A 20,776-nucleotide genomic window follows, 5' to 3' on the forward strand; every position below is an offset into this window, starting at 1 on the left:
GTGTCATCTCCTCGAACCTGGGGTGCCCGCTGCCTCCACTTTGATCCTGGCCAGCCCCAAGGCCCTGGTGGCATGGGCTGTTTTAATTAACAGGCATCCTGAGAACTCACCACCCGCCACCTGGCCACATCCACCTACCTACAGGGAAACTGTGGACGTGAAAATCTGTGAACTTTAACATAAGCTTCAATTTGTTTTCTTTAAGTATGTTTACTGATGTAAACAGAGCATATTAAGAGATTTCAGGAGAGAACAGACTATGGCTGGTATGTTGGTTTTAATTCAAAAAAGAAAAAATTATGACGCCAATGGCTTGGGTTGATAGCACTTTGCGGGGAGGGGTAAGAAAAAGAAAAAGGCTCCCTGAACACCCCTTGGACCTGGTGATCTGGTCCCAATTGCACTCTGGGAAGGCAGAGCTGTCAGAACAAAACCAGTGACAGCAGTTAAAAGCCAGCCTAGACAGCTCTGTGGTCGGTCTACTGTTGGGGACACTCTGAGCTCTTGGCCCCATCCAGCCACAGGTGTGCACGTGTCCCATCACCTGGGTCTGCTGCTGGAAATCAAAGACAAAATCACTTCATGGCACTACAGATCTGGAAAAATAAAAATCTCAGCTAGAAAGAACATCCAATTTGGAGACTGTGGAAGGACAAAGAAGGGTAGGAACAGTTTGGGGGCCAAGGCTGACACCCCAATCACAGGTGGACAGTGTGTGGTTGCATTTTCGGGGTCACCCGTTGACACGCGGTGCCCCCCCAGTGATCAGACTGGGACTGCTGAGAGGCCCGCTGACCACGCACGAGGCCTGGCTGTGAACAGGAAAGGCCCCTCCGCGGCTGAACGCTTTACACAGGATTTCCTTAATTTGTGCTTCCCTTTGGTTTGAGAGTCAAAAAGTGGGGGGCGGGTGGGGAAGAAACAATGTTTTTTGTCACTTGTCCAAAACTGAGAGGAAAGGTGAAAGCAGGCGTCAGCTATGTCAGCGGATGCTTCCCAGGTCTGCTGTGGGTCACCTCACTGAGGGTACGGAGCTAGCCACTCCTGGAACCATCACTGGCCTTTGAGGACCTTGCTTCTGCGGTGGGGGACGTAGATGGGCTTTCTGGTGGGGTCTTAGTTGTGCCACACCCCAGAGGTGGAGGCCCTCCACATTGGTCGCTACTGACGGTCATGTTGGTCACGTCGTCTCATCTTTCTCTTTAGGTTCACGATGTGTGGGCCAGTTCGGCGGATGTCACAGGAAAAATACCAAATTCTTAACTTATTCCATCTCCAAACTTGAAAAAGATCAGACAGTTACTAAAATAAACGATTTCTCAATTGTGTTCTGGTGGCCGCAGGCCCAGCGGCCGTGGGCCCAGAGGCCACGGGCCCAGTGGCCACAGCGGGAACGTTGGAGGGGGGAGGGCCCCGGCTGAGTGAGGTGCTCACTCAGGACAGGCACAGTCAGCTCGGCTGAGCAAGGCTCAGAGTAAGGCGGTGTTCCTCACAGAAGAACACATCGGAAAAAGCTGGTCTTCTTCTGCTGGTCTGGTGTGATTTTGACTCCCTGGTTGCTCCCTTGGGGGCTATTGCCTTCCTGAAATCACAAGAGGTTTTCTGAGATTATGGCTGAGCATCAACACTATGTCTTAACCAACCAGTCAGCCAACCAAGGAACCAATCAATCAACCATCTGCAGGTTCATCCTTCCCCTCTCATCCATCACCTTCAACCGACCATCCATTTATTTTCTTCCTTCCTTCCTCAAGCTAACCATCCACCTGTATAGTCCATTTCTTCTAACCATCCATCCATCACCTCCCAAACATCTACCCATCCCCTTCCTACAATCATACACTTATCCATTCCTTTCCATCCAATCATCTCCCTCCATCATCCATCTATCCAACTGTCCTTTCCAACTGACAATTCACTTTTCACAAACCCAGATATACTTTTCATCTAGTACTCACCCACCCTTCCAACCATCATTCATTCTTTCAATCACTTATTCACTTACCCATCTTGCTCTTTCCCCTACTTCCTTTTCTCTGTTCACACACCCTTCTCTCCTCCTTTCTACCCCTCTGTGCTTAGCACCTACCAGCGAGGCAGCCAAGGGGCAGCAGAAAGACTATTGGGATTTGAGGGCTGGGGCTGCTGGGCTTAAAGACCTAATGGCACTCACACCCGGCTGGTTTCCACGTCACTGTACTGAGGCCTGGCTTACCACCTCACGCCCAGCCCACCTTCCACCCTGCTGCGGGTGGTACAAACCCTCAACTCTAGCCTTATCCACTCAAACCTTACTGAAAACACACCAGTGCCCCTCAACCATCCCGTTTGGAGGTCTGCCCCAAATATGTCGTCCAGCATTTGGAGCCTCTGTGATCTTACAGACCCTGGGAACGTAAATCCTACTTTCTCCCACATCGTCCTGTTGGGAAAGGTTCAGCTCCCTTTGCTTTGACTAATTCCTTCTCATTTTGCAGCTCTTAGGCAAAACCTGATTTAACAGTAACACTTATGGTGGCGTTAACGTCAACTCCTATGTGGTCGCCAGGCTCACAGTTATGGACAAGAGCCCCTGCCCTGGGAAGCTCCCACTGAAAGGGGGAGCCAGAAGTCATGCAGGTAAACAAACATGCGATGCTTTCCTGGAGGTGAGGAAGGAAAGAAAAGGCAGGGCGAAGGGAGGACGTGTGATTTGAAGGTGATGTGTGTTTTGTTTTGTTTTGTTTTTTATAATTACCGCCTTTCTTTTCTTTTTTTAGGTGAGGCAACCCTTGGTTGACCTCACAGATTGCAAGGACCTTGTCAGTTTACAATCTCTTATTTTTTTACATTTTTTTTATACCTACAGCACGTGGTCTTCCTAGGTTGTCTCCCAGCCAAATACTAACCAGGCCCAACCCTGCTTAGCTTCCGAGATCAGACGAGATTGGGCTTGTTCAGGGTGGCATGGCCACAGACTGATGGTGATGTCTGAACAGAGACCTCGTGAAGCCTGGGACAGTCCAGGCGTGTGATCAGCAGAAACACCCTCAAAGACATCCATGTCCTAATCTCTGGAACTTGCTGAATATGGTACCTGACGTGGCAGGCGGGACTTTGCAGATGTGACTAAGGTGAGATGGGGAGAGCATGCTGGATCATCCAGGTGGGCCCCATCTAATCTTGTGAATCCTTAAAGGCAGAGAAAGCTTCTTAGTTGTGGTCCAAGGGAAAGAGGTGACGATGGAACAGGGTCAGAAAGATGCAGAGTGGCTCTGGCTTCAATGATGCTGGACAGGGAAGGAAACGGATTCTTCCCTGTGGCCTCCAGATATGTGGAGAGGGAAGAGGGACACTTTGCTCCGAGCCCCGTGGGCCCCATTTTGGACTCCTGACCCCCAAGACAGTAAGATAATGAGGGTGTATGGTGTAAGCTGCTACGTTCGTTATAAGAACAAGTGACTGCAGCCTGAAGAAACTAATGAGAGGGTAGGACCCCAGGTGGAGGAAAAGCCCAAACCAACATGGGGTGCTCCAAGAACAAGAAAAGCATTGGCTGCATCACAGGGGGCGACAAGGAAACTACAAAGTGACAAGGAAGAAGGGTGGCAGCAGCCAGAGCATGAGGCCCAGACGGCCTGGCATGGCGATGTGGAGTCTGCACTCAGTGAGAAGCACTGGGTGGTACTGAGCGGAAGAACGCCAGAGGTCCGGAGGTGGGGTGGGCATCGGCAGAGCCCAGCTTTCTGTGACGTTTCCGAGAGAGAAGATGGGGGTTAGGCAGAGCTGGCTCTAACAGTGATGGAAAAGACAGACATGAACTTGCAATTGGTAGATAAAGAACTCCTGGGAATCTAATGAAGTGCACTGTGATGATAGTCAATAATATTATATTATAAATTTCAAAGTTGATGAGACTAGACCTTAATTGTTCTCAACACAAAAATAATGATAAATTACGTGACATGAGAGTTGTCAGCTAATGCTACCATGATAATCATATTACAATATATTAATGTATCAAACCAACATTGTATACCTCAAACTTACATAATGTTGTTTGCTGGTTATATTTCAATTTAAAAAAAAGATCAACATGAAATGGTATGCGGCTGCAACTCTGAATATAAACAAAGGTGGTAGGAAATGGGTAGGAACTTAGAACTGTCAGTGATGTGCAATTCAGTTAAGAAAAAGCAAAATCACAAGGATTTTGGCTGAGCATAAGTGCTTTGTAATCTGTGCCCTGGAAAGATGTGGCACATCCTGGAGGCCATCAACAGGGCAGTATCAAAAACGCAGGCCAAGTGTCACCGTGATGCTCAGTGCAATTGCCAGTGGGCAAAAGTGAGTCAGAAGGATTGTTAAGAATAAAACTTTTACCATTATACCGAAGAGAAAAGAATCGTTAAGAAAATCACAATTGTAAGAAAATTTCTTTAAGAAAACTACATTAGTTTCCATGGACTGTTTCCCATTTGGGTCAAAAAGTTGCTATTAAATCAATCTTGTGCCTTACGATTCAATTCACGGTATCTTAGAATTATGAAAACATATTCGTTTTAATTAGGTGTGAACTACTTAAATGGTGTTTTGTGTTTTATGTGTATTCTTGTGTGACGAGACATAAAGTGCACCACAAATGGAACGCTTTATTCTCTTGTATCAGGCAACGGGGAGGGTCACCTGGCCGGGAGAGAGTGGCCACTGGAACTGAAGCTCCCGGGTGACACAATAGTGTTTGAGTGCTAAACGCACCTGAAGTTAGGTTGAGCATTCAGACTGGACTGAGAAAGCACAAGTTATGCTGAGTGCTAGGAACTACGAAATGCTTGTGTGGTGAGCAAAAAAGCTAGAAATGAATGAAAGGGTGGACGGGAGGGATTTGGGCAGGACCTCCTGGAGGTCTCAGCCCTGGGACCCACTGAAGGTCACAGAGCCATCACAATCTGCAGAGTCTGCGGCTGGAGAAGAAAAATGGCTATCAACCTGCCAGACTCAGACGGGCGCTGCTCGTTGCCATCATCTTCAGAATGAGATGGAAAAGGCCGTGTGTCCCCTGTCTGCTTGTGTGTTCAGCAGGCAGGGCCTTGTCTGCCTGGGTACAGCGTGGAGCTGAGCAGCTTGGGGCCATGAAGAAGAACGAAGCAAATGAGTGTGTCCAGTGGCTGATGCCCCTACTACATCTGCTACCTCTTCCCTCTTCCCAGCCGTGCCCTGCTGGGTTCAGTTGGGCCCTGAAACGCTTATCTGCCCAGGGCTGTGTCACACCACTGAGGCAGAAGATGGCAGGCTCCAAGAGGGAACCATGTGGGGGTCAGGAAGCATACTCACCAATTTTTTGTCCATTTTTGCTTTGATGTCTCTGGCAAGAGTGAAAAATGCCTGTGGAATAAGGATGTTGTTAGCATTCCAGCAGTGGAAAGCAGATGGGTACCCGCTGGTTCCTCAGCGCCCGTGTGGAATGGGACAGCGGGGTGGGCAAGGGTCTCACCTGTCCAGCCCTATCTCCTACCCCTGCCCACCAAGACCACCACTTCCCTGGAGCCCACAACCCTGGCAGGTGGGATCACCCTTGACTAGTCAGGGAGAAAACTGAGGCTCAGAGGGGCTAAGTGACTTGTCCCAAGGTGCCCAGTGGCTAAACAACAATATGGAAGGATCCAGGAAGAGAACCCATCCCTCACTCCTGTCTGCCCGCTTTGCCCCTTTTTTGATGGTGGGGGACAGAGCAGAGAGAAACAAGCGGCTCTTTGGCCAAACAAGTTTCATTTTGGGTTCTTGCCAGGCGAAGAGGTGTGGAAAGGCCAGAATGGGGTGAAAAGGTCCTTTTAGGGATGGCAGAGGCTCGAGCTGGCCTGATCCCACGCTGCTGCCTCCGTCACAGCCTCTTCACCCTTTCCTCCCTTCCCTCGTCTATTCTTTCAGCAAACACCCAGGTGACACAAAAAGTTCTGTCATGGAGTGGGGCTTAGGGTGCTGGGGATCCAAAGCAGTAGGCCTAAGGGTCTGGGAATGGTCGAGGCTCCCTTGGGGAGGGGCCACTTAGGCCGGGCCCTGATGGAAAGGGGGGCTGTGAGGGAAGAGACTGTAAGCAAAGGCTTAGAGGTGGCCTGGCATGGACAGTGGTGGGCAAGGCCTGATCTGTGTGTGGCACAAATCAGTTGGGGCTGGCTAAAGAGGACCTCTTGAGCTAAGAGTAAGGGGTTAAGGCCAGGGGCAACAAGGATAATCTGTTTTGGAAAGATCACTGGGGCGGTAGGATGGAGGGGAAGGTGGGTTGGCTGCAAGGCTGGGATCACCTATGGGGAGGAGAGGGCAGCCTGAACCAAGGCTTGGTCAGCACTCCCTACTCCATCTGGCCTCGTGACTAGGACCTGTCTGTGTGGGTGGCATGGCCAAGAGCACCAACGTGGAGCTGGGCCTGGGTAGCAGCCAGCTGGGACTCTCTGAGACTCAGTTTCAACATCTGCAAAACCTGCCTGCTTCCCAGGGCTCCCTGAGAGCCAGTGAGACAATGTCCTAGGTGTCTAACTGGGGGCCGAACCTGCTGACTTCAGAATACGGGGGCAATTTACCCCCGGGCCACCGGGGCCTCACACACAGCCCTGCCCAGGAAGTGCCCCTTGGACAAATGGCAGATAGGGCAGCCCAGAGCCTGTGGCCAGTCCCTGTGGCAGAGCCTCTCTGGAGGGTGCAGCCAGACCCTCAGGCCGAAGGGGCCAATGCTGTGGGCCTGGGACTCACGTTCTCCACGTTGATGTTGGCTTTCGCGCTGGTCTCCATGAACTTAATTCCATAGTCCAGGGCCAGCTGCGAGGAAGGGAGACACACATGTGCACATGTCAGCCACCAGGTGCCCCTGACCCCGAGGAAGCACCCTAAAGGGGGAACAGTGATGGGGGAAGGGCTCAGGGCTGTGGATTTGTTCCAGGTCACCCGTGGACAGCAGGTGGCAACTGTCCCTGGCAAGCGGGTGGAGAAGGCCTGGCTCAAACCACGGTTTTATTCTCTGCTCCCTGTGGCCTCAATGGGTCTGCTGAGGCATCAGGTAGGAACCCATAGAAGATGGCCTAGAAGCCCTCCATGCTCGCAGTCTTTAGCCTGAAGCCCGCGGGGCGTGTTTCCCACTCTCTCTTCCCATGCACGTGCCTCACTGGGCAATTGACTTGTTCCTGTTTGCCTGGCAAAGTCCCTCATCCCAAGACCCTCAGTCTTGGACAAGCAAGGATGGTGGGTCACCTTATGTTCATGAAGATTCTAAGGGGTTCTTCCCCAAAGCTGGTCTTCTCATCAGTGAGCAATTAGGGGGCCCTGTGGGGCGGGGCAGGGATGGCCTTCATGCAGGGAACCCCCAAATCCTGAGGTCCCTCTGCCCTGAGGTGCCTGGCAGCACCAGGCCTAAGTTAGCCATCATGCTCACCTTCTCTCCCCGTTCCTTGGACACTTGTCTCTTGTCGTTCACGTCACACTTGTTCCCAAGTATCATCTTTTCGACGTCTGCAGAAGCATGCTGGGGGGAGGGAGCACACAGGGGAGGTGAGAAGCTGGTCAGGGTGGCCCACAGGCCAGTTCGCAGCCTGACCCCCAAAATCAGAGTGGTGGAGTCAGGATTGCTAAGTACACCCCCTGTGCAGATGACTGGCTGAAGCTCAGAGAGGCTGAGTGGCCTGTTCGATGTCACACAGCCAACGCCAGGATCAAGTCCAGGGTTCTGGCTGCTTCTATGCCTAAGCACACACATTCTGGCTGCTGAAGATGGCTTCTCTATGTTCTGCGTCACACAGGCTCCTGGGTCTGTCCCTGGGATCCTGGTGAGGTCTATGGGAGGTTCCCCAACTCACCTCACTCTTTCCTTCCCAGGCTCCTGTCCTGGAAGCTCCTGCCTTGCTCCAGCTCACTCTTTTTGGGCTCCGAAAATGGGCCGTGCCTGGGGTGGTGACAAGCCTGGGTTCTTTGCCATCCCTTGGCATTCACTTAACTTTGCCCTCACACCTGAAAATGGTGCCTTTGTCCTATCTGCCCTGTCTCAGTGCAGTGGCCCTGGCTTCCTGAAGGCCTCTGGCACCAGACAGGACCTTCTTCTTCCTGTAGCTCCGACCTGTTCTCACTGAAATGCCCTGCATGGCTCTGTGCCGAACCTCCTACCAGCTGGAGGGCCCTCTTGCCTGTTGGCCAGAAACAGAGCTTCCACAAAGACACCATGAAAGTGGGCAGTTCCTCCTCTTCAGCCAGGTGCAGCCCCCTGCCAGCAAATTTAGGGCCATCAGGGAGGTGGCCCGGTGCTACTGCCTATAATCCTTGGGCCAACGGTGAGTGACATGCCGTGGCTGCCCAGGAGGGGAAAGTCCTCTGGCCGCACCTCAGACCCGATGCCCCACCTGGTGAGTCACCAAAAGCTGCAAGCTCCATCATCCAGGAAGGCGTTGGGGGTGAAGTAAGCTCTTTGGGGAGCAGGAAGGTGATGACACTGGCTTGGGGATGGGGGGTGGAACTGGCCACCTCCCCCGCCTCCAGGGTTCAAGGTCTCTTCATAGCCAGCTGTAGTACAAGTGCTGCTGCCCTGAATACGGGGACCTCACACCAGCTCACACCCCACTCTACTGTGGCTCAAAGTACACCTGGCACAGCTTCTCACCACGCCCTCCAAATACAAGGGTTATGCCAATTCTAAAACCTTCCTTTTCTAGAAAGCACCAAATGTTCACGGTGACCAAGAGCTTGAGTATCACCTCTCTTTCAACCAAGACATTGCCAAACCCAACAGCCCAGCCGGGGAAATGGGCTCTCAGAGCCACTCTGTGACAAGGCCAGGTCAGCGTGGTCTCCGGGGCCAACCACCTGGGTTTCAGTCTCCGCTCCAGCTGTGTCCCTAGCTACGTGATCCTGGGCAAATTCCTTGTGGGTGTCTCTGTGCCTCAGTGACCTCATCTGTAAACCAGGGGGCTCCAGGGTGAGGACCAAGGAGAAGACAGGTGGGACATTCTTGTGTGTAAATGGGGCCTGCAAGCTTTACCTCCTCAATGTTCCGAATCCAGTTCCGGATGTTGTCAAAGGACTTCTCATTGGTGATGTCGTAGACCAGCATGATGCCCTGAGGAGGAGACAGAGACATGCTCTAGACAAGCTGTGAGCTCTCTGAGGGGGAGCTCAGTGCACGGGGGTCATGGGACCTGGACATAACACCCCTCCCCGAACTTCCCCCTCTCCATCCCTGGGGCTCTTCTTTTGCTGGGCTCCAGCACCAGCCTCTCCCTGGTCTCCCAGGCTCCAGTACTGCCCCCTCAGCCACTGAGGTGACCTTTCATCCCACAGACCAGGCCCCACCACACCCATGCTGACAATGGCCTTGCTGGCTCCCCACTGCAGGCAGGATAAATACGGCCCACACGCCCTGGCAGCCCTGGGTCCTGCCAACCTCCCAGTCTCATGTCCTGCAGATCCCCGACTTGGACGCTGTGTTCCACGGCCCTGGCGCCCGCTGTGCTTCCCTCCAACATCAACCCTCGGCTGTGCTTAGCTTCTTCCACACCCTCACTCACCCCCCATCCTGGCCCAAGTCGCTTCCTGGGCTTGGCCAGTGCTGCTTCCTCTGGGTGCCCTAGCCTGTCCCTCGTCTGGCACTTACTGTATGCCAGGCATTCCAGTGGGGTCTCCTTGAAGCCTCACAGGCCCAGGTCAGGTGGTCCCACCACCCCCACTCTGCAACACTGAGGCCTCTGTGGTTCCATAACCAATATGTGAGCATTGGGGTATGGACCCTGGGTCCCGAGAGTGCTGCAGAGTGACTCTGCCTCCACCTGAGCCCATGATCTTACTATCACTGTGAGAGGCAAATACCACCGTTTGTTAGAGAGTTAACTGAGGTACAGAGAGAAGTGACCTTTCAGAGGCAAGGCCAGGTGGGGCTAACCCTGGAGGAGCTGATGACACTGGCTCCTGTAGGGAACCTCCCTGGGCCCCCTTAGGACCAAGCAATGCTCAGGGCCACCCCTAGAATCTTGAGGGGTGCCCACAGTGAGCCCACCTACAGCACCACTGCAAGCTCCCTGTGCGGCCCAGCACCTGGGCTCTAAGGCACACGGCCCCAGCCATCTTGCCCAGGTGTAGCTTACTCCATTCCCTCACGCCACCCACTCTTGTAGCCCAGCCCTTTGTCCACAACCTCTGGTGTGGCTGAGACCTTGTCTCTGAGGTTTGCCTGAGTTTGCAGAGTAAGAACATGGGCCGTGTGCACTGGGCAGAGAATCACAGGGGTGAGGGTGTGTGACAACACCATGGAGACAGGGCAAGAACACCACAGCACTTCCAAATCCCCACTGTGACCCTAAGGATACGCGTGGTGGCTTTACAACCTGCCATGGCCACAATCCCTCAAAAATACGCCATCTGGGGCCCTCATTCAGGGGTCTCCTGGGGAGACTTAATAAAGACTGCTGACAGGAGGCCTCAGAGGTTTTAGTGGCCATGATGTCTGCCTCACTCCGGCCAAGGCCAGCACGAGCAGAGAACACTGGTGGGCAGACTCCATTAGTCAAACATAGGGCCTCTACTTAGCAGCTGCCCTCCCGCGACCAGGGGCAAGATGCCACAGGACTGCCTTTCACCCCTTTATCTAGGGACTGGCCCCTCTGATGGCCTAGGATTCCCACTGTCACCACTAAATTGGCAGCATGTGCCAAGATTCCAAGGTCCTAGATCTTTACTTATGGGGGTGGGGCAGTGGATAGAGCTCTCTATCAGGAAAGAGCAGAAGTACCTCGAAAACATAGTGTCACCTATTCCAGGTCCTCCCTGAAACTCTCTTCAGGGTTCCCAGTGATCATTTCTCGGCCCCCATCTGGGCACAGCTCCCATAGCCGTTTCTCAGCTCAGAAGGGGAGACCAGACATCAAATGCTCTCATATTTGAGACCCCACGGTTTAGTACCACACAGACAGAGATGATGATGATGGCAATGTTCTCTGCACTGTCCTGTGAGGTCACTGATGGCCACACACAGCTCTGGGGCACCTGAAATGCAGTTGGTGAGACTGTGGGGCTGAATTTCCTATTTTAACTGACTTAAATTCAAATAGCTAGTGTCTTCTAAATGGGTCAGTGCAGGTCTAGGAGGACCACAAGCCACAATCGTCTTGGGACTGAACAAGGTCTTACAGATGGCTCAGTCCAACCTGGTCAGGAGTGGGCTGAAGATATGGGCACTGGAGAGAGCCCGCTAGGACCAACCCAGATGTGTACCCTCTGCGTGAACTTAAGCCGGGTGTGGAATGGCACTGAGCTTCAGCTTCCTCGTCTGTGTGATGGGGATAACTGTGGCACCAAAGCTCAGGGGTGTCTGGATTTTGGCCAAAACCTGGTGTTGTCACACACCCTCACCCCCATGATTCTCTGGCACACGGAAGTGCTTGGTGAATGGAGTGTGTGCGGGGGGGGTACATTTAAGCTAGGAGGGAGAGAGAGATGGGGTCTACCTGAGGCCACATAGCAGAAGCTCCCCCAGGACTCCAGTGCCCTAAGCGCCCCGCCTCACCAGAGCACAGCAAGATGAAGAGAAAATTAGTAAATTAATTTTAATGAGGAGCGCTAAGGTTGCAACCCTTGTGATTGAGTTTCTATTATGTTTCAGACGCCGTGTGGGTCACTAAATACTTAATGTCTCCATTCATTTCTGCCGTCCACCAGCATTTCCTGAGTTCCTACCACATACTTCTAGCACAGTCCCAGGCACAGGGCATGTGGCAATAACCAAGATGTGGTCCTGGCCTCACAAACCTTATGGCCTAGTGGAGAAAACAGGTGTCTCTACAGTTAAATGATGGGGTGTGCCATGGAAAGGGCAGGGTGGGGTGGGATCTGGAAACGGGGAGATGACCATCTATCTTCCCGGGTGCTTGGAATATAGTCCTGTTCTCTGTTCCACCTTCCAAATAAAGAGACGGAGCTCAGAGGGTGACCAGGGGTGCTGAGCCAGGTCCTGGGGAGTCTGTGTCTACTCCCTCTGGCCTAAGCGGCCCACTTTACATATACCTCACACATGCATGATCTGCTCAGGGCCCTCAAGGGCAGGCTTTGACCTGTTTTAGGTCTCCCTCTGCATCTAGTTCAAGCCTGGCCTGGAGAAGGCGCTCAGTAAAAATATTTGAGGGATAACGAACCAGTCTCCCGATCACGTCACCCTGCCTCAGGCCCACACAACAAATGTTAACAGCCAACAGCCCAGAACAAGTAAGCTCCTGGACCATCTTCAACTTTTCGGTAGCAAATTCCACAGAGACTGACGCAGGCCACGTGAATGCTCCTAAGTGTTGAGGCATGCCATCTCTGATTTCACTGACCTCACCTGGAAGAACTGGCTTCCTGTGTCTTCCTTCATCCCCAAAGAATGAGGTTTCCTTAAACCCTGCATTGTCTCTAAAGCCAGAAGGCGATGTATGTATGTGGGGGAGAAGCACACAGCCCTTTCCTAAAACTAACCCAAGACCAAAGACTCCCCGAGGAGCCAGAGCACAAGGCTCCTCAGAAACGGCCAGGTTTCGGTATCCAAGCAGTGATGTTCATTTTGACTTAAAAACAAAAGCACCAATCCATACCATCGCGCCCCTGTAGTAGGCTGTTGTGATCGTCCGAAACCGTTCCTGGCCAGCTGTGTCCCTAAAGCCAAGAAGTAGAAGGGATATTAGCAACACCATAACAGTGGGAACAAGGGGCATCTACTTGGGATGGACACGCCGCTTTCTCACGGGTCATCTCTGATTCGTTGTCCTGCTGTCGGCACCACCCCCTACTCTCCTTATTCTTACAGAAAAGAAAAATGTGGCTCAGACAGGTCGAGTACCTACTGATGGCTCCTAGCTGGGGACACGACAAATCCACCCTCTTCCTGGGGATTCTCCCTGGAGTTTCTGGGTCACAGAAGAGCCACAGTCAGACGTTATTATTTGTAAAGTTCTGAGGTCACACATGTAGAAGGGGATGGTCATGCGGCATGGGAACACAGTTCTCACTGGTGGGCTGAGCTGGTGACTTCAGCAAGGACTCAGGGAGCACTTTTATGCCATTGGTGGAGGCCAGGGGGAAAGTCCTTCCTTGGTATGGAGAGGACACCTGGGTAAAACAGGTCCATGCCCAGCCTAGCTCCTAGCACAAAGGGTAGTCAGTGCGTGGCTTAAAGGTGACTTAACAGATTGGCAGCAGGGCCATACCTTTTGTTTCCGGGCCCAGGGCTCTTCCTGAAACTCTGCACCGGGAGGGTTCTGCAAGTCTGGACTGTACAGAATGCCTCACTTGAAGATAAGGTGCCTTTCTAACACCAATAGCAGGCAATATTCATAGTTACGATCATTTTATTCTCAACCATGGCCTAGTCCAGAAGAGTTTTAAAAGTCTCTAACCCCACTGAGACTAAGAGCAAGAGCAGGAAGACAGGAGGAAAGGAAAGAGAAACTGCTCGCTGGTACAGTGTCACTTTGGACTTGGGCACCGAGGCTACTGGGGAGCCAAGATTGGAAGTGGAGGAACTTGTGTGGTTTGTAACTTACAAGGCAGTAACTTATATGCCTTGTCCATCCTACAGAGCTCCCAGGCAGCCAGAGCCGACTGACTGGGAGCTCCGTAGGATGGACAAGGCATTAGGCCTCATTCAGATTTTGGTTCTGAAATCAGATTCAGAAGTGAACACCACTGAAGTTGAGGAGGCCCAAGAAGCAAACTGGGATGATGCTCATGCTCTAAGACTTGGGGGGGTCAGCTGCAGTGGGAAGTGGGTGGCTTTGCAGCCCATCTCATGGTGCTCCCTCTCACTCACACCTACAGGTGCTTGCCTGGATGGGAGGGATGGTGCTATCCTCCCAAATACGACTTCTCTATTTTGCTCGGGGCTCATGCTTCCTTGCAAGTGATGTGGCTGTAGGGCGGGACTCCCCTACATCTGACCATCTGAGCTCAGCCTGAGCTCCAGAGCCGTGGGCTGCAGACCAGTTAGCATCAGTGTCAGGGACTCACACTTCTCCAATTTTATGTAGCACAGAAGCTAGCCCCAGGTGAGCAAAATGGAAACGAGTCTCATCACTGGGCTTGCCTCAGCTTATTTTCGGTTCTGGGGTTTCAGGTCTGCATGTTAGGAAGTGAGGCCTGGGCTGCCCCAGGAGAGAAAAGAGGAAGCGATGTCGGTCTTCCTCAGCGAGCTGACAGGCTCAGAAGGAAATGCCAGCTGGGGCATCTCACCGTCCTGGCAGCCACCACCGCCAGGCTCAAAGGGCCCTCTCCAAGTTTAATAGGAGTAGGCCACTCGAAAGCCCAGACCCAGGCTGTGCCCACATCAAAACAATGAGCTGAGGACTTGTAGCTACGTCCTTGGAAGGTACTGACACAGACTCTAGGTCCTAGCAGCTAGCACAGCATAGTTCCTGGGCTTCTGAAAGTATCTGGGCAAGGCACAAAAAGATGGAGGCTGTGGTCATGGGGACGGGGAGAGGGCACCAGGGGCTTCTGCTCAAGCACTCGCTAGGTGAAGGCACCGATGAAGGCAGTGACTCTTACCATATCTGTAGTTTAATTCTCTTGCCATCAAGCTCTATAGTCCTAATTTTAAAGTCAATTCCTGAAAAAAAGAAAAAAAAAGACACATCACTGTCAGCCCCATTTCCCAAGCTGTGTCTGAGGACGGTGCTGCCAACATGTGCAGGTTACAGCTGCCATGGTTTATGGAGCACCTGGCTGGCACTGGGCATGTGGGATCTTGGAATCTGCACAACAAATCTGGAGTGACCTGGAAAACTTTCTCTTCTCATGGAAGGGGAAGCTGAGGCTCAGAGGGCAGATAGGAGCTGCCTGGAGTGAAGCTGGCGGAGCTGACGGGCAAACCTAGGTAGCTCAGGTGCCAAAGCTTTGCTCTCTCCCCACCCCAAGAGGCACCCTCACGGAGTGGGCCCAGCAGAGCTCTTTGCAGGCCAGAAAGCCACGCTTCCCGCCACCCTGCCCTGGCCCTCCAAGCACACAGGACGCTAGGCCTCAAGACGCCGCTGATGCAGGTAGGCCTCCGGCTTTGCACATACTATTCCTTCCCACCTTGCCCACCTGTCAGCCTGGCAAACTTCTCTCTAAAAGCTGCTCGAAGGTCACCTCCCAAGAAGCCTTCCTGACCCCACTCTCCTCTCTCCCAGCCACCAGTTTTAGTCCCTTTCCCCAGGACCAGAGTGACCTCTCAGCCTCCAGAGCTGCTCTCCACGCTTCCACGATTGCTCCCTCAGTCCCCTCCCCACGCTTCCAAAACACACACTCAACCATGTCACAAAGCTAACCTCTGTTCCAGACCTTTCAGTGTGCCCATCAGCGGATGAATGGATAAACAAAATGTGGATACCATGGAGTATTATTCAGCCGTGAAAAGGAATGAAGCACTGACATACGCTACAACATGGATGAACCTTGAAAACATCATGCTGAGTGAGAGAAGCCAGACACAAAAGGCAATAACGTGTATGATTCCATTTACATGAACTGTCTAGAACAAGCAAATCCAGAGAGACAAAAAGATTAGCAGTTTCCAGGGGCTGCAGGAGGAATGAGATGGGATGGTGGGGTGGGGTGGTATAACTAAGGGGTTTGCAGTTTCTTTTTGGCATAATGAAAACGTTCTAGAATCAATGGTAGTGATAGTTTCACAACTCTATGAATATATTCAAAGCCACCAAATTGCACACTTTAAATGCATAGGTTATATGGCTTGTGAATCACATCTCAATAAAACTCAAAACACCTTCCCATGGCTTCCCACCATCTCCTCGGCCCCAGAATAAAGTGAAAACAACTGCCTGTGTGCTCCACGGTCCTGCCTAATCTGGTCAACTGTCAGCACCCACAGCTCATGCCCCACCCTCTGGCCATGCCTTGGCCACCTTGCCCACATGGTTGTTTCCTAACCATCTCAAGCACGCTCCGGCCTCAGGCTTTCATGCTTGCTCTTCCTGCTCTTGGAATGTTCTTTTCTTTCATGGTCACCTGGCTCTCACCTCACTTTACTCAGGTCCCTGGTTCAAGTCACCTCCTCCTTGCCATCTTCATTCTTTCCCTCTACCTGCTTTTTCTTCTTCATGCACTTTTCCCTGACATTGTCTATTTGGTTACTTGCTCCATGAATGTTAGGAGCAAAACTTGATCAGAATGGCCTGTGTGAAGAGAATACAGCCAAACCCAGGCTGTGCCCCTGGGGTTTTGTTCTAAATCACTGTTGTGCTTGAGGCTCAGGCTTAGCTTGATCCCTCAGAACCCATGATGGCGATGCTAATTCTGTCCCTGCCTGCCTCAGGAGCTGTCCTGGAGACCACAAAGAATATAAGGCTGCACTTGAATTGTGCCCACTAGACCATAAGCTCCAGGAGGGCAGGGACTCAGAAGTTTTATGGTCACATATCCAGTGACTAAGCATGGCAGGGGCTGAATATCTATTTTCTAGAAGCCAACTGCCCAGTCATGCAAACACATTTTGCTACAGGCCTTGTTACAATTCTGCTTCCCTGATTCATTGGAGTCATCTCTGCAGCCCCTATACCAAGGTGGAAAACTGGCACACAGCAGGCATCAGGGAAAGATGGCTAAATGAAAGAATTAAGAGCAACGGGATCTACGTGGTGATGCATGGTTTACAAAGCGCTTTCACCTACATCACCCATCCCCCTGAAGGAATGAATAAATGGGGCCCTGAGGAAGCGGTGAGCGCCAAGCCAGGCTGGAGAAAACCAATTCTGGGAGCCACAAGGCCAAGTTCACACCACAAACAATCAATAGAGCTTATAGAAACAGGCTTTGGCAAAACATAACCCGGGCAAAAAATGAACAGCCACTTAATCCCTGATCTATAAAGAAAACCCAGAGGCACACTCAGTGCCAATGGAGAATCCTCTTTATGCATTAAGTTGTATTTCAGGACAAAGCAACCAAGTGTCTCCTCTTCCTAAATCATCCTCTACCTCCTGTCACATATCCCCAGGGACTTATGAAATCAAAAAGCACCATTCAATCAGCAGAGCCCCACAACATCACTCTGCCCTGTTCTCCTTCGGAATTTCATTAACATACCAAATTTAATTAGGAAATGTAAACTTTACAAGACCTAAGAGTTATGAGGCTATAACTTTAAAGTCAAGGTGAATTAAACTTTCCTAGAAGACAGAGGCCTGCAGGAAGGCTACAAGTGTTATGAGACCAATACGACGTGGGTGGGAGGGATCCTGGGTTCAAGTGCCACCTTCACCTCCCTAGGTGACCTTGTCCAAGTCATGTCCTATTCTGCAAGTGGAGGCCAGCCTCCTTGGAGCCCTAAATGCCAGTCTGAATTTTAGAGTCAAGAATCAGAAATCAAACCAAAAACTCACCCTTGAATTGATCCCACTAGTACTTGTGCTGAACAGGAAGATCCTGATGCCGAGAAACTGAGATGTGAGTTGAGACCCATAGCCTGCCAAGTGTTAACATCATTTCCTGATTGGTGGAGACACAGGGTTATCCAAAAGTTTGACCTTGGAGTTGGGTAGGGGAAGGAATCAGAATCACCTGTGCCCTGGGGAGGAATGCTATTATTACAGGAGCCATTCTGCTTTCTCTAGATGGCCCCTGGCAGTGGTGACAACCTCCTGTTCCTTACACAGTTCTGTTCCTCAACCACCCAAGGCACTGGGCAAAGCAGAGAGCGCCACTCCTAAACTAAAGAAACAGGGCTCAGAAAGGTGAAGTGACTGTTCAAGGGTGAACAACGGCTGGAAATCAGGCATGACGATGTCTTCTACTTTGCACCTGGCACCTCATTGTTTTGCAAAGTGCAGCTCCTGAAGGGCAGTCAGCAGCTCATCATAGAGTTCAGGAGATAACTTCATGGGGTTCAACTTACACAGGGGTAAGGCAGAGCCTGTTCCCTAGATTTTCTCCATTCAGAATCAATTCCTGGGCTTGGCAACAGTTTTCCCACTTCCCCACTGCAGAGCAAAGAGCAAAGCTGCACAGATCGGTGTTACTCTCAGGCCGAACCTTTCACGTGCGCAAGAGCTGTTTCTGTGGCGTGGAGAAAAGTCAGCTCCACTTTTGTGGCAGTCAGAACTGAAAAGCAACAAGCCAATTCTGTTCAACCACAATGTGGGCTGGTCTTGCGGGAAAGGCTGTTCTGCAAAGTGACAACCAGTGTCCTGGGCCTTGTCTGGGCCTCGCGATAGGGAAGTCAGGGAGGTCTGTGGCAGCAACTGATTCTGGTTTCCCACTGAAGCTTTTATCTGGCACCTCTTTGAGGATGACAAGTCCCTGGGAAGGCTGTTGTCACTTGCCACTGCTGTGACCCTCAAGTGGGATGGAAGGCAGGGCAGAGAAAGGTTCTGGACTTCCTCTCACCATTCCTTCTACAGGATATTCACCCATGGGGGAAACAGGGTCAAGGAGAAGGAGCTTAAGCCCTGATTATTCCTGAGGAAAGAGGCAGGAGAGGTCTGGATTAGAGTCCCGGCTCCAAGGTGGATCTGCTTTGCTTGTCCTGTGCTCCCACTTTCTGAGATAGCTGCGCCTTAAGTTTGGGGGTAAGATACACAAGGTTTCAAATCCTATCTCTGCCACCTGCAGACTGTATGTCCTTGGGCAAGTTCAACCCTCCCTGAGCCTCAAGTTCCTCATCTGTGAGATGGGCTCACAAAGACCTAACACAAAGAACTGGAGTGTAATAATACACATATAGCGTCTGGCACACAGTAAATTCTCAGTAAGGTCAGATGTCACGGGCCTTTTCCCACGGTCAATTTCCCTTGTCTGTTTCACTTCTGCAAGACGACGACCCCCAAAATAGCTTCAAGGGCTGCTGTGAGGACAGAACGAGATGACAGGCGCCAAGACCTGAGCCCAGGACATATAGTCCCTGAAGAGCGACTGAGGATTGGGGCCTCAGTCTCCTGATCTGAAAAATGGGCACTTGGTTTCCCCCAGATGGCCCAGGAACCCCGAACTCCGGTGAAGGTGGCTGCTCTTGTCCCCTCCGACCCTCTCGACCCTCTCAGATTCCTGGGTCCGTCCAACCCCGCTGCTCCCTCAGCCCCAGTCCCTCAAGGACGCGCCCAGCCTCGGCCTCCGGCGACCCCGGCCGCTCCCCGGCCCAGCTACCTATGGTGGAGATGAAAGTGGAGTTGAAGGCGTCCTCGGAGAAGCGGAACAGGACACAGGTCTTCCCCACCCCCGAGTCCCCGATCAGCAGCAGCTTGAACAGGTAATCGTAGGTCTTCGCCATATTACACTCTCCCCGACGGGAAGTGCAGCCAGCGCCTCGCCACTGGTTGCTGCCCCCGTCCATCAGCGCCCATTCCGCCTCCCATTGGCTCCCCGCCCACGGCGCGTCACCGAGGCCTACGCCCGACCCCGCGCCCCGCCCGTCGCGGGGAGACCTGGGGAAGGGGCGAACGGGGAGCGGAGCCGGAAGCGGCCCATGAGCGCAGTTCATTGGCCGAGGCTCGGGACAGGGCGGGCTACGATTGGCCATAATGGAAGGAGTAGAGGGGCTTCAAATGAAGACCAGGGCAGGGGGCGTGCACCCCGTGTCCCCGCCTTCTTCCTCTGACTCTGGGGAGGTCCCGCCCCGCCACCCGAGGGGAGGTGGAGCGCGAGGAGCGACGCCAACGGTTCCGCGCGCCCGCAGCCCGGGGGCGGGATCTGAGCAGCGTGCGCACGCGCGCCGGGGAGTCCGTTAGGCGCCAGCAGAGGGCGCACGCGCTTGGAGTGTGTGGTGCCCGCCTCTCGGCCACGCAGGCTCAGTATCCGCCAGCGCGAGCGCGGGAAGGCGCTGTGCTTTTGGTGGTATCAAGAGGCCTCCGCGTCAGGCCTGGGTAAGGAGAAGAGGAAAGGAGCGTAGGGGACTCGTCACAGTAGAAGCGAGGTTCCCCCAAAACGATCTCCGGGATTTCAACGCCGGCTTGGGGACCTATTTAGATACCCAGATACAACTGACCCCACCACCTGCGTGCGCCGAGACGATTCAGAACACGTCCTCGGACCTAATTATAGGTTGTCTAGACCACTTTCTGCCTTCAGTTCTAACCCTGGAACCTCGCCTGTACCAACCCACTCAGCCCTCAGTGGCTTGGAACCAGCCGAGGGAGTTAGGATAGTGAGAATTACAAGTAACATTTAAGAACATTGGTTATGTGCCCGCCAGTAGTGTCAACACTCAGAAAAAAAAAAAAAAAAAATTTAGTCCCACTGAGGTAGGTATTACTGTTTAACCACGATTTATAGTGAGAAAACCGAGGCCAGAGAGTCTAAAGTAAACTTTCCCAGACACCGAAGTGGGAAGTTGGGTTTCGAATTCAGACCAACAAGCTTCAGAGGCCAATGTCTTGATCACGGTTTCCTGCTTCTTAGAGATGGGCCAAACCCTCTGGGCCATCAGACACCTAGAGGCTGGCCCAGGCTGTTCCAAGATAGTTCTGAGGCTCCCCTCCCTTCCACTTCAGCCCATTCCGTTAATCTGTTTAGGAAAAGCTTCAGCTAGAACCATAGACCACGTTGTAGGTTTCAGCCTCCTTGGTATTTGATGCTATTGACCACATATCCTGGCAATTCTTTTTCTTGGCACTCTCATTTTATTTGCCCCTTTCTTCACTTGCCACCTACACCTCCCCTTCTCTGGGTGCTGCTTCTCAGATTCTTTTGCAGTCTTTTGGGGGCTTCTGCTTGTCCCCTAAGCGTCCGTGTTCCCCATGGTTCTTCCTGTCTCTATTCAAACTTTAGAGTGAACTTACTTCCTGTGGCTTCTAGTATCCCCACGCTGGTG

At 52.3% G+C, this 20,776-nt stretch overlaps 1 protein-coding gene and 1 pseudogene across 1 annotated transcript; both read right to left on the reverse strand.

Annotated features, from left to right (window-relative positions):
• Nucleotides 1-258: 258 nt before the first annotated feature.
• Nucleotides 259-19,308, reverse strand: RAB8A (RAB8A, member RAS oncogene family). The gene is made up of 8 exons (XM_011366894.1): nt 19,114-19,308; nt 14,521-14,581; nt 12,573-12,633; nt 8,996-9,073; nt 7,403-7,492; nt 6,727-6,792; nt 5,314-5,364; nt 259-1,582 (listed from the first exon to the last, which is right to left on the reverse strand). Exons 1-8 carry the CDS (start codon nt 19,298-19,300, stop codon nt 1,490-1,492), a joined length of 687 nt encoding a protein of 228 aa, XP_011365196.1. The 5' UTR covers nt 19,301-19,308; the 3' UTR covers nt 259-1,489.
• LOC111744076 lies at nt 2,840-2,958 on the reverse strand (annotated as a pseudogene).
• Nucleotides 19,309-20,776: the final 1,468 nt, after the last annotated feature.

This window comes from Pteropus vampyrus, unplaced genomic scaffold (genome assembly GCF_000151845.1).
Source record: "Pteropus vampyrus isolate Shadow unplaced genomic scaffold, Pvam_2.0 Scaffold126, whole genome shotgun sequence".
Lineage (NCBI taxonomy): Eukaryota > Metazoa > Chordata > Mammalia > Chiroptera > Pteropodidae > Pteropus > Pteropus vampyrus.